This window comes from Vanessa tameamea, chromosome 30 (genome assembly GCF_037043105.1).
Source record: "Vanessa tameamea isolate UH-Manoa-2023 chromosome 30, ilVanTame1 primary haplotype, whole genome shotgun sequence".
Lineage (NCBI taxonomy): Eukaryota > Metazoa > Arthropoda > Insecta > Lepidoptera > Nymphalidae > Vanessa > Vanessa tameamea.
The window spans coordinates 449,235-463,442 of record NC_087338.1 but is presented as its reverse complement, the minus strand read 5'-3'; the positions used below and the strand labels follow the sequence as shown (position 1 = coordinate 463,442).

At 34.1% G+C, this 14,208-nt stretch overlaps 1 protein-coding gene across 1 annotated transcript; it reads right to left on the bottom strand.

The window, feature by feature from the left end:
• Positions 1-7,520: 7,520 nt before the first annotated feature.
• On the bottom strand, positions 7,521-13,418 carry LOC113391637 (ribosomal RNA processing protein 1 homolog). The gene is made up of 11 exons (XM_026627666.2): positions 13,112-13,418; positions 12,674-12,753; positions 11,950-12,099; positions 11,349-11,451; positions 10,868-10,959; positions 10,215-10,391; positions 9,854-9,954; positions 9,543-9,686; positions 9,081-9,244; positions 8,868-8,962; positions 7,521-8,572 (listed from the first exon to the last, which is right to left on the bottom strand). Exons 1-11 carry the CDS (start codon positions 13,311-13,313, stop codon positions 7,763-7,765), a joined length of 2,118 nt encoding a protein of 705 aa, XP_026483451.2. The 5' UTR covers positions 13,314-13,418; the 3' UTR covers positions 7,521-7,762.
• Positions 13,419-14,208: the final 790 nt, after the last annotated feature.

Genomic DNA, 14,208 nt, shown 5'->3' with positions numbered 1-14,208 from the left:
GTGTCATTGTTTTGTATAAATAAACCGCGTGCGCATACGTTACGGAGTGAAACGATTTTGTACAGAACGTTGCAAACTACGACCTCGAATTCTGACCCTCATCACGCCTGAAGATGGTTCTTTTAAATATTTCGCCGTCTCCTAACAAAATATCCTGTGCAGTGCCAATAAAGTTAGATTATAACAAAGTAAATATTATTATAAATAACAATTACCCAACAAGTTTACAATAGAATAAAAATTTTAAAAAAGTAACCATGCTCATTAAGCATTTATTGTAAATAAAAAAAATGTTATGTAAAGAGATATATAATAAATATAAGTATATAAGAGCGAGGGATTTGTAAATTATATATATTAAAGTTGATTATGCAGATTTTAATGTAAAACAAAAGTTTTTTATAGATGATTCGTAAGAGAGAATTCTAGGAAATGATTTAAGATTATGTCCATGCTGACGTTACCTGTTTCTTATAATACAACAATTGATTTATATATATGTATATGTATATTTAAAATGATTTATATACAGATGTTCGTAAATCCGACGCCCCGCTCCGTTTTAATTATTATGTGTTTAGATTAAATATTTTATATTCATCAAATACTCGAGTTTATTGAACGTGTGTGTATATATTTTTGTATTTAGCGATTAAAGTTGTTCGGACGACGATTATGTAGAATGTACTTGCGGTGTTAACGTTAAATATATAAATTATATATTTGTTTATTATATTATATGATGTGTTTGGTATTTCGCTTTGAAATTAAATTTACGTGCGAGGTGATTATGTGAGTAGACTCATTATATCTTGTATTGTAAAGTCTATTCTGATTCCAGTCCTGGTAGTGAAACCCTTTAAAATTTTATTTTTGAAGTACGGTTACGAAAATAATAAATGTTTTGCTAACCGTATCGTATAAGTATTTTAGTTATGTTATCTGTACGTTTGATCTTTCCCGTTATGTAACCGCAGATCATTCTACGTATCTCAAGTTATTGTCGAATGTGCCCTTTCAATTGTGTTATTGTTATATTTTTTTTTCTTTTTCAAAATTAGAGGGCCGATGGTACCACCAGAGACATTATCGTATGACATGGCATTTATTGTTATTATCCCATTCATAAAAATACTTCTGATATTCGAATCGAAAACTTCCTATGATTACTTTTTTTTAAGATAGCCATAAAGGTCGTGCCACACTAAAGGAGTATCGCACAATGCGTAAGATAAGCTAAGGATATGTTATTGTAAATTTTCCTATATACCATTTATCTCGTCATGTCCTTGTAACTTCAGCGGCTTGTGTAATATATAAAAAAGTCCCGGTGTTATGTGGTCCTGCTACACGATATGTAACCTAAACGTCTCTGTATCAACATATATATATGTTACTGGATAATTGTAATGTTAGTCAATAATAGCCAGATTGTAAACTGTTGTAAATGATCGGCTTATAATCAGATTCTGGACAAATTCTCGGTAGCGCGAAACGGTACGTTTTTTTTTTTTGTTAATCAGTAAAACCTTTATATTCGTTTTCGCGCACTCCAACTGTGTTTTTTTTTTATAATCTGAGCACTGATATTGTTCATTTGTAACGACTATAAACACTTCAAGATTTAATTGTATATATAAAATCCGTTTATAATTTTTCGATAGTTTATAATCTGTCTAAATTGATCATAGGCTTAACCCCCCCTTGATGTGATCATTGAAACTTACCATTGTATATTGTTTATGTGGACAGAGTTTTATGTAATAAGGTCGCAAAACCACAACACCGAGACGTAGTCCAGTACAAATATACCTAACGTTGCCTTACATTATACACGTATAGAAGCAATATTTAAATATTTCGTTTCTGATGTCTGTTCCGGCGTTCTGTTCTCACACTTGATGTTCGTTGACCGAGCGGTTCAGGAATTAATATACTCTGACCTGAAAGGAACCAGCGAATGTTTCGATTCCGTTTTTTTTTTTTGTAATAACAATTTTCAATATGATAAATTCATAGCTACGAGGCGATCGTTTCATTTCCAACGAGTGCTATCCATTAAAACGGAGGCTGTTTAAACGCTTTCTGGATTTTCGTTTTAATGTATTTATTGCCACACAAAAGACTGCAGTCGATCCTGTTCGTATATTGACTGTGATGATATCCAGGTGAAGGCCTGTAGCTATCTTCGAACCAGTGTGACGTCACAAATTTGTCAGCCAATCGATGCAGAGCTGGCTCCCTTGGGCGCTGATGTTTAGTTCTATCTCGCTCTATCGTATTGTATTTTCCTTTAACCGTCTTTTTGGATACCTTGCAGTTATTATTTTTTAATTAATAGGTTAGAAAAAATGACCTCTCACTAAGTAATATTTATTATGTACTTCGAACTGTGTAGCAAATTAATTGATTTTATAACACAAAGTCGGAAAATATTAGTTTGGAAGTTACCAGCGTTCACACTGACGGGTGTGACTCGAAGTCCAACCTCGCACCTGTACCCCCCCCCCCCCACTCGTTCCAGTAACGTCCCGGAGCGTATGGCCATATTTGTCTGTGTTTACGCACACATTTAAACACTAAAACAAACACTTCGTAGTTCACCTTGAAATCATCTGCTGGAGTCGATATTCGGTCTTTGATTCGATTTAAAAACATCAAGTGTGAACTTGCAGTTGTTGGAAACGATGTATACAAAAATATAACGATCGGTTAGTGCTTCGGCGAATATTATATTATTTTACGATATATTTAAAATATTTACAAATTAGTATAAAAAAATATGTATATTTAATCAAGTCTATGTCGCGTTGGCACTAACGGACCGAATGATTAATATTAGATGTAAATTAAACAGCAGCGTCGATGATAGGTATATTTTTTTTAAGTTTAATAATTTATTATCTGTGATTTAAAAACATATTATGTCTTCCTAAAATATTTTAAATACAATAGTGACGTTTTATAATTATATGTAAATAACTTTATTATTATTTCTTAAAGTGTATTCGTTGAAAATTATATTGAAAGTCAAATTTTAATTATACAGACGACAAACATCTCGTGGCCATAAATTCGCAGTGATTCTTGCATATATTTTTTTTTGCAAGATTTTGTCATGTTGTTGTGACGGAAAGAAAAATTGAGCTGGTAAGATTAACTGTATCGGGCAGACGTCCTTCCTGTGTATATGGTCTTGGTTGAACTGTAGAGGAGTTAATGTTCTGCAGCGCCATCTACCGGCGAGTTGCAAAGTGGACATTAAAATAATCGTCATTAATATCAAGGGCGTGATAATCGCTTGTGCCTCATCGTCTTAATTAAAAGCGGACGAAACTCTATACCGAATAGGACTATAATAGAAGTTCTATAATAATTACACCAAAAGTTTTCCCGAAACGTGCTGTGTCTTCAAGGATAAGATTTATGTACATTGGTTAGCAAAAAAAGTGTCATTAGTATAGAAAACGACGTCCCTTATTTATTAACGATTCAATCTATCAATAATATATATTATCATATATATTTCATAATATTTTTTGTATATTATGACAACGCAGTGTGCCTCACTTGGGCCTCCTTTGACATACACTGGACCCGCTGTTCACCTTAACTCCCTCTCCGCCATCTTTTACACTGTCTTCCTTCCCTGGGATACCTCTAACAGTAACTTATTTGAGATAAATCTGAAAAACAAACAAAATTAGTCTAGTTGTTTTCATACAAAATTGCCAAAATATAAATAATGTTTAATGATTATTATTTTATTATAATTCGTCAATAGAAACAAGCACATTTGCATATGAAAAGCCTTTATTAACAAACTGCCAATATTAAATCACAGATAATATAATTATTTTAGATTATATGACGTATAAAGACATTGTGGATACGGAGTAGACGGCTCGGTATGCCAGTGCGTTTATACAATTGCCAGTGACTGGCATACGAAAAAAAAAATGTATACATATATATGATTATCGACATTAAACTGTCAAGTATATGATTTGTAACGTTAATGCACAGATATATAATGATGTTGACATATGTGAGATGAAATTTAAATTTTGTAGATAAACACGCCGACTGTAAATTAATGAATGATTAAGTACAAGAATATATCGACATTGAACGTATTCTTGTAGATATATCGGCTGATACTAGATATATGTTTATGATACCACGTTATACAGTGCATATATATATTTTAGACACATCTCTCCGGTCGAATCAGACTATAATATGTCTTGCGGACTAGATTGTTCATCTCGGAAATCGTTCATAATCATCAATCGTATCAATAAATGGGCTGCCAAAAATGATAATAGGATTGTCCTCAGTTGAGACCGTTCAAATTCAACTCTCAAGTCTTATAATGGCCTAAAAGAATGAATAGATCATTTTTTTTTTTGTAACATACAAGAGTTCTGGATTTCTATAATCAGTTTTTATTTCTCAATCTCTTGATAATCACTCTTAAGGAACGTGAAATGTGGGCGTGGCCTAATCAATGTGTGATTTTTAAAACATTAAAGCCATTTTCTTGGTTGTTTTATGTAGACATTGTATTGTTCTATAGCTCTTCATTGCAATGCTTCATTGATAACGACTTTTCAATATAAATTGGTTTCATGTTTGGAATTTGGAAGCAGTTAGATCAGGTGCAGTTCATTGAATTTAATTAAATTGTTAAATATTTTTTTTAAAAAACGTATCAGCCGATTTTAAGTAACCATTATACGTTCTCTGTTGACGAATGTTGAGTGTGATGTGTACAGGGTGTCTGCCATATTGTAATATGTTGGATAAAAGTGCGAGGGAAACGGAACGATTGTTATATAGAGCTGTCTCGCTCGGAGACGTGTTGTCTCGTGTATTGTGTACCGTTTCGATTATGTTTCGTTTGTTGTTTTTGTAGCGTACAGACGGCCGCGCTCGTTATTTTAAGTAGGTATCGATATATGATATTTGTATAATAATGTAGTGTCGCTTAGGCTGTATGTGGACCGTGGCCGTCTGTACGTCGTCGTTGTAAATAAAAAGGCTTAGCTAGGTGTTTCTCCGAGTCGCATTTTTAAATTTTACAATTGTGTAGTACGTGGCTTGAAGCTCGAGGCCGCCCGACGCATTCGCGGCGGTCGAAAGAGATGCAGCTATATGGAAGGGAGAGGCAGATAATTCAGACAGTCTCTAAAAAAAGTATGTTTTAGAACATTACATTAAAGCGCTTTAGATAACTTTAAGGTTATTAGAAACAATCTACCATAGGCTACACTGGTTGTTTTTTTTTATTTCAATGCAATTCGTTTTAAGGTTTTTTTTTTTTTTTTAATTATGGATTTTTTATATGTCCCTATCTTGTATAGTCTATGGTTTTGTTTCTTGAATCATTAGTTAAGATGAGACCATGTAAATTATATAATACTTGTATATATAGCGTCGAGCGCGATGTAGAAACATTATATACACAGTTATAAATATATTCGTTTTATTTACAACACCCTACATACATATTATAGTACTGTCAGCAAAAAAATGATATAAATTTTAAGTAAAATTGCCTGTAGATCCCGCTGCCGGGCTAAGGACTCCTTTGGAGGAGGTTTGGAACTTCCACCAGGTTGCTCCGATATGGGAAGAATCACATGTGATTTTCTCACGATGTTTTCATTCACCATTGAACACGAGATGAAATATAACTGGCAATTATATCAAAATGTATAATAAATAAAAATATAATACAGTGTTAATAGCTGTCTGACTTCGTATGTGTAAAATTCATAAAGTTAATCCCTCCCATTTTCCACCTTTTCCAAAAATATGGGTTAAAAAGATTTTTTTGTTGTGGTTACAAAGTTAGAAATAAATTCATTACTTACATGGATAAATTGATAGAATCATTTAATAATTGATTTATATAGATTGAAAAAAGATTTTCCTATGGCACAAAAAATTCCGGCCTTAGTCCTCTTGGATGAACATTTTGAATGCTTACTCAAAGTCAGGTTGTCTTGAATCACCAGAAATTAATATACTATCTTGTATATTTTGACCCTCGCTTGAAGACTGGAGAAAACAGTTCTGGTAGTTACAGATCTACATTATATAAAAACTCAATCGTGCCGAACAATCTCCTTCGTGTCTCCACCGCCGCACGTGAGTCTGGCGAAATAATCTCTGTTGTTAAAAGCGTTTTCCAACCATCCAACCTTAGGCAGTGCATAAATATTCTTTATTTGTAATTGTCCAATAGAAACATGTATTCAAATAAAATCAAAATATACTTCGTTCAAAAAGGCTGACGAGCACTTTTGAATCGTCACTTTACAGAATTGTTTTAAAAGTAAAGTTAACTGATTTTTTTTAATTTACAACATCCATACATTTTTTTATTTAATTTACATCCGGGCTCACAGTTGCCCGTGCATTTTTTACATTTTTGTTTTAGACATTTTGGCGTTTTATATTTTTACTAAACATCAGCAGATGTTCGCTGGACTTCAAGCTTGTCTTCTTGGGAGACGTGGCCCACGCTGACATTCTTTTTTTTCATTTTAAAATAATATATAAGTACATTTTTTAATTCTATGTACTGCAATCCAGCGGGCCCTGCTCCGCGCTCGATCAGAGAGTAGTTAACACTGATTCGGAATTAAGATTCTGCAGAGAAGAATACTCATAGCCAGACATATATACATGATATCATGCCAAATTAAATATATCGGAAAATAACTAGGATGAGTACAGGATGTAAATAAAAGAAATCATTTTTAAAACACTTAATTTATTGAATTCATATAACGTAACAAAATACGCTTGACGAGCCCTAACGAAGCACCTTCTATTACATCTATAATACAGACAATTCAAACATAATATATTTAATGCACTACGAACAGCGATAGTGTCGGATATGTCCGAAATGTAAATCCTACATCCTTGTTACTCTACTTTTATTTAATAACCGAAACAACAGTTCAAGTGACTAAAGTAAGAGTGATAAACAAAACAAATACATTAGTAATCGTTTCGTTCAATTGGAAAACGTCGATGGATCCCCGTCAATTCAAGTTCGTCTCGGATGAGATCTTTGGACGCCATCTTGATATACGCATATTTCAAATGACTATATATTTTTGTTTTATTTTCTTATTGTCTAAAACATACATTGATCTTGTGCATAACTTGTTAAAAATTGTAATAAAAAAAAAACATTACCCTACATTGCTATTTAAATGAATTCATATTTTATTATTATTAATATTAATAAAATTATTTACAAACAACTTTTTTTTTTGAAACTGAGAAATTGAAACTAACATCAGACAAATGAATTACATATATCTAAGTAATCTATTATTGAAGCTTACTAACTAACTTTTTTAATAGTAAAGTTATAAAGTTTTGTTTTCAATTGTAAAAATCTTTTATTTCAAAATCCAATTCAACAATTCTATGTAAAAGATTTTTAGTTTTAGTCCTCCTACCGTTGGAATGGACTATAGGTGTTTATGTAGAAACCAAACCAAATGTTTGTTTAAAAATAGGTCTCTTGAACTCATTATTTTAAACAATAATAAAAAAAAAATATTCTTTAATTAACTTGGAACATATTATATATAAAGTAGAAGGGAGCCGTCATTTTAAAATAGGTATTTTAATGTCAAATCACATTTATTGTTTAAGTCATCTAAGACTCATCCAAGTCTATCAGCGATAGATTTTAATAAAATCATTAATCAACAAAAACGAATCATTTTAATCAAAATTTCGATTTAAACTTCTTTTTGAAGAACGGATTGATGGGGGACGGAGTGGAGGGCTTGAGGTTGGTCTTGTTGGGTTTCTTGCTGCTGTCGTACGGGATGCTGGGGCTCTGCCTCACGCTCTTGTAATAATCCACGGGGCCTTGCATACTGTTGTTTTTCAAAACAAACTTAACTTTCTTCGGAGTTTCCAAGATGACCTTCTTCTTTGGGCTCGTCTCTTTCTTTAGATTATTGGCGTTCGTTTGTTTTTGATAGTTCTTCACTTTATTGACGACCAGCTTCGGTTCAACCTTTGCTTTACTGGATTTTCCGTTTACGACGTTTTTATTCTCACTAGTTTTCTTAACATTTGTTTGTGTAGTTTGTTTGTCATTCGGTTTAGATTTTGGATTTTCTTTTGTGTTTTCTTTGTTATTAACAGATAGAACTTTCGCAGGCTCATCTTTCGTCTTAACGTTCTCTTTTTTTAATTGATTCTTATTTTTCTGCTTCCCGGCCTTCGTGTCTGTGCTTTGTTTAGTATTTGGTTTGTTTAAAGTATTCTCTGTTTGTTTGTTGCTGGGATTATTTTGTTTAACCTTCTTGTTATTGACTTTTACGTTTGTTGAGGTTTTATTTTGGTTATTTGTTTCATTTTTATTAGTTTTAGGTTTTTTATTATCAGTCGGAGGTACATTATCTTCTTTCTGGAGTTTTCTCTTTCTGTTCTTCTTCTTGGATGCTTTATTTTCTTTATTCGATTCATTCTTCTTTGTCTTGTCACTGTCATCTGTTTTTGCTGGCTCTACTTGCCAATCACCATTCTAAAACGAAAAAAGTAACCACTTGAACAATTCAAAGATGAATCTCAAATATTGAGGACATATATATTTGCATTATGAGTGCAGTTTGGTTGTTCAAACAGTGAATTGGGTTTATAAGCTGTCTTGTGCTCTGCGTCGAAGGAAAATATCTACTATAAAATAAAATAAAATTCTGCCACTTTTCTATCAACAAAACCGTATTGGAGAAGGGGTGTACAGTTTAATTCTTAAAATAAAAAGGCATCAAGCTTTTTAATTTACAGGGAAATATAACAATTACGTTATAAGTACTTACGGCGGAGTCCGATTGTCCTTTAGCGACCTCATCCACGATACTTAGTCCAGAGCGGCTGCGAGCTAGGAGACGCTTGCGGTGCTTTCTACTCAGACCTGACAAAGACGTAAATTAAGCATTTATTACTTGTTTAATTAAGAAAAAAACAGATAAACTCCGGGCCAGTTTCGCTTGTTCTCCTCCGGCTATGATACGTCATTTTGCAAGACTTACCTCGCAGCGCAAGTTCATCAGAAGTGGTAGCCAAAGTTTTCTCCAGCTTTTGCAGGCGTGACGCAGCTCGCATCGGCTCCGCGCGATCTAGGTTCGGTTCCAGACCCTGCGCATCGACATCGGGTATCTTTAGTGGGTAGTTGTTGCGGGCCAACTCTTCAAACCTGTGGGACAATTATACCCATGTGGGACACTGTATTTGAGAACTCGAATTGAGGTAACACTAATGAAAATATTTATTGTTTATGATTTTAGTGAACAGAGTAAGCTGTGGAAACCAATTCATCACAAAATGAAGATTTAAAAGTAACCGTAAGATCTTGGGTAAAGAATATTTTGGATTTTTACGTGAAGTGTTCCTAGTAATCTTATTTTTATTCGTGTAAATAAATCAATAACATATTGGAAGGTTACAACAGCTAACGTGTTCCTACACAAAAGGACGAAAAGCAAGAAACCGACCGCTCGGCGCAGATCCGGGCGCGCGTGTAGGCGCGCGAGCCGGCGCCGGTCAGCAGCTGGCGCAGCTGCTCGGCCAGCAGCGCGGCCGGCACGCGCAGCGGCCGCAGCACCACGTGCACGCGGCCCGCGCGCGGGTCCAGCGCGCTGCACACACAGGCTCGGTCAGCACAGAGCCCCCCGCCCTCCTCGGCGGAGGGGGAGGGAGCGCAACATAATACATTCTACAAGTAAAATACATTTTACAATCCTATTTTGATGGAGGTGTGTTGTTATCCTTAGTGAGGATTTTGTTACGTGTTCATGTAACTAACCCATTTTCTGTGTCTTCAGACTCATCGGGACCGGCGTCCTCTTCCGCTTCGTCATCGGACACCAGCTCTAACGCGTCGGGGCCTCCAGCCGGGCATCCCATCTGACATTATTTGAGAGATTTATGTTAAACGAACGGTAACTTTATTTTTATGAGCATAAATAAAACCACCGCCTCGTTGGTTTCTCCTGGACATCTATATTTAACATCTGTGGTAAGTTTATATTGAAGTTACCTTGTGAAATGCTTTAAAAGTTTTTATAACGGCCTCATAAAGTATTTGAAAGGTCGTATCTCAGTACTTCCCCCAACCGGTGGACACTGTCAAGGCTATGACCCCCAGAACAGCGCACAAGCGGTACCTGCTGCCAGGCGCGGGCCTTGCTCTCGTAGCTCAGGCCGAGCTCGCTCTGCCGCACGAGCGCCGACAGCACCCGGCGCGCGGCCACGCTGCGCGCGTCGGAGGCGCCGCACACGAGCGCGCAGAACGGCCGCAGCAGCCGCGCCAGGCTCGCGTCCGGGACCGCGCCCTGCGACACCTGGGAGCGAACCGGCATGTGAAGGCATTCATTCCGACAAAAATATTTCTACAATCGATAACATTTTAATATATATTTACACTCGTTTGTAGAGCGTTTTCACTGGAAAAGATAACTTATGTTTTTGTAATTTAAGATAAGTACAAAAATACTAAGTTTGCATAATAATTACTACAAATATACTAGTAGAATAAATAAATGTTAATAAATAAAATTTGAAAAGATGAATAAAAAGTTAAAAACACGACCTTACAAAAATATGGGCCAAAGCAAGAACCCTGTGGAACCCTTGTTAAAAAAGTAAACAGAATCTCATGACAATAAAATAATCATTAATTCAGTTAAGCTTACTATCAGTTAAGTTAATTCATGTAAGATTAAGATTTCTACGTATTTAAATGATTAAATTATATAAAATCATGATTGTGGAAGACAAAAGCCTTTGTTAAATCTTTCAGCGTCATAAATTTGTTTACCTTTGAAATTTCTTCCAAATAACAATCCGCGACGTGTAGAATCAAGGAGAGCGCGTTACGAGCGTACAACGGCGTCGTCAGAGCGAACAAACCTTAACAAAAAATAATAATTTGTACTCTGCATGTTTTAAATTTCAAATAAATACGTAGACTGGAAAATAGGCCACCATAGGATGGTGAAAGATAACGTGGTGACCACCACTTACAGACATTAGCCCCGTAAGAAATAATAACCAACTGTTGTTTGCAAATGCGCAAACCAACCAACCGACCTTGGGAGCTAAGATTTGTGTGCCTGTTATTACATTAGCTTCTTCAATCTTCAAACTGAAAAACTAAATATTGCTGTTTGACACTAGAATAAGCAATGAGTAGGTGGCACCTATCCAGATGGGCTTGTTATAAAGCCATACCAGCTAAGCTAAGTAAGCTTTAAAAGCATTTGTCAATTAGCCAACACTCTGTATGATCCTCAACTCACCATCACTGCTGCTAAGCATGTCTGTGAAAAGAGTACAGCTCTCGAGACTCCAGCCACATCGCAGCAAGCAACGGAGACTTCCACGCAGGTAACGACGGACAAGCTATAAAAAAAAATGAAAAGAATTGTCATTTATGAGAACTATTAAGGGACACTTTTTATATTATAAATCTTTAGTTCTTTAATTAAATTTATTTGAAACCTTTTTAAATGTTATATATCGAAGTCCTAACAATAGCAACAAAGATGTTATATCCTTCGAGCTGTTAATTGAACTATTTGTTTTTGTTGTATGTACTATTAGGACATTTTTCTGGTCTCGTTGCTAGCATAATGGGTGCAGACCTCGAGGTACATACTTCAATGTTTAATTTGGGTTATATCATATCATATAATCAATAGTTACTAGTATTAATCAGAAGTTTGTTGTGTGTGTTTGGTTGTGGAATTTGGCAATGTGGGGTTTTACAGTTCCATGAAAACTGCTTAAATTTGTTAATTGTGCACATTGAACCCTCTCCGATAACTTTTGGTAGTTGCAAATGAAAGAATAGTGTGCAAATTGCATGTTACAAGAGTATTAAGTTAAAAAGTTGTTTACCATGAGAAACTTATCCATTCTGTGCTGGTCGATACCGTACCACTCGGTGGCCAGCACTTTGAAACCAGCCTTGCTCATCAGCATAGCACTCGCAATATGTTCCGGAGGGAACAAGTCCAGAATATCTGCTATACTGTCACATAAATCCTCCTAAAAGAAAATAGAACATTTTGTTGCAATTACAAAAATCTAAATATTTTCTAATAAGTATGTTTGTAAATTTGATATTAAGGTACTGTTGCTTAAAAATAACACAATGTTGTAGTGATTTTAGTGTTTTTCAATTCATTCGTTTTAATATAATAATGTGTTTGAATAAATGGAATAAATGATTATTTTACAACACTAATTAAATTGAAATAATTTATTTATGACTCTCGAAATTAAAAAATACCACTGGTTCAGTGAATACAGGGGGTATTGCAGGGAAAAGCAGGTATAATGAACTCTGTTTTCATTTTCATTCAAAACAATATACAAAAATCTGTACTTATATTATAAATATGAGTGACTCTGTCTGTCTGTTGCTCTTTCAAGGCCAAACTAGTGAACTGAATTTTATTGAAATTTGGTGTAAAGCAAAATTAAGCTCCATGGAGGGTCATGGGCATTTTTTTATGTCTAATACTCGACAAACAGACGTCGAAACACGCGCAATGTTGCAGGCAACAACTACTTAAAAATATTTCTTTTATATTTTGGCTTAAATAAATAAAAAACGAACCTGAACTAAAGGTTTATCAGACATCCAAACAGCATAGAATAAACCTTTCCATACTCTGATGAAATCATCTTCTTTGAATTCTGAAAGAACAACACTTTATAATGACAATTGGAAAACAGTCAAAATAGGTTTGTTTTACAAAATAATTCATATAAATGTTTTGTTTTATTTTTAGCTGTAAAGTACTGATCTTCTAGGCCCGTTTTTTCGATACAAGAAAAAAAAACACAATAAGTGCAAACACAAACACATTTCACTTTCTATGCCGAATATTCAATGAATAAAGATCAAGTACATTTAAACTAATCCAGATCGAGTTTATTAACGGGACTCCGTACTAAATATTGTGTTGTTTTTAGGTTATGTTTCAAAATCACATGTTACCGCAGATTTAGTAAGTTAACAACGTTTAAATATCAATATTTGATACAGACTTACCGTAACCCTTCTCGAAGCAATTTAAAAGCCATTTTTTAAACGTTTTAAGTACACGATCTCGTGTTTTTTTCTCGTTTTCGGACAATAAACGGGCAAATTTAAATTCTTGCGCTACAACGAGTACCTTCTCCTTTTTGGGTTTAGTTATAGTTTTCTTTTTAATTTTTTGCTTTTTAAGCTTCTTTTTCTCAGGTAGCTTCATATTTAGATATTATATATTAATATTTATGTGTCTACAAATACAAAATCGTGACAACCACGCTTGACACTTAAATAAAACTTCAGAGTTCAATCTTCCTTCACTTATCTGACAATTTGACTTTAAGAAGTAAATGTTGCTAGGTTTTTTACTTATTTGGTTGATACACGTGGGTGGGAGATGTAGTTTTGATTTCTAATTCATGCTATGCTTATATAAATACAATTAAGCAAATCATATTAAATTTATCATATACATGGATGTTTATTTTGGTTTATAGTTTTAATTAATAAACCCTAGACTCCATATGTGTCTTCACTAGTATATATATTATATTAGAAGTCGCTAACTTAAGCTTATTATAATGGAAGTCAATTCTGAAATTTTCCTGAACCTCCCAACGCTCGTTCGTATATGCAAATCTATTTATCCAACCACTGTTGGAATGTTCCGATTAGGATGATTAGGTCACGGTTACAATTGACTTAACTTTAAAAAAACAGTTATACATCCTGACGAGACAGATTTAGATACTGCCTAGCTATACAATAAATATAAAATCACATGCAGTCATATTAAAATAACAAATAATATTAGAAATGTGCTATAACACGGAGAGCACTTTTCGTGCTGCAATAATGACATTAAAAAAGAATGATTATTTAAAGATATCTTTACTTGATTTATAGAGAGGATTTAAATTGAGTTTTATTTGCCCTAATTTGATAAGTACGCATCAACAAATAAAGGGTTTAAATAAATAAACAGACTCAAATCTGTATTTGTTATTTTATTGTGAGTACCTGTAGCTTTTTGTATTTTTAAGCAGTGTTTCTATTTATATAACTACTTATTACCATTATCAAATTATAAATATAATTTCCTATCATGGTTTACT

What these genes read in the sequence shown, in the direction of transcription:
- LOC113391637 (XM_026627666.2), bottom strand. Translation starts at nt 13,313, where the DNA reads ATGAAGCTACCTGAGAAAAAGAAGCTTAAAAAGCAAAAAATTAAAAAG. An exon ending in CTGATAAACCTTTAGTTCAG is followed by an intron (nt 12,100 to 12,673) that starts GTTCGTTTTTTA and finishes ATTTTCTTTTAG; the next exon opens with GAGGATTTATGTGACAGTAT. An exon ending in AAGGACAATCGGACTCCGCC is followed by an intron (nt 8,573 to 8,867) that starts GTAAGTACTTAT and finishes TTTTCGTTTTAG; the next exon opens with AATGGTGATTGGCAAGTAGA.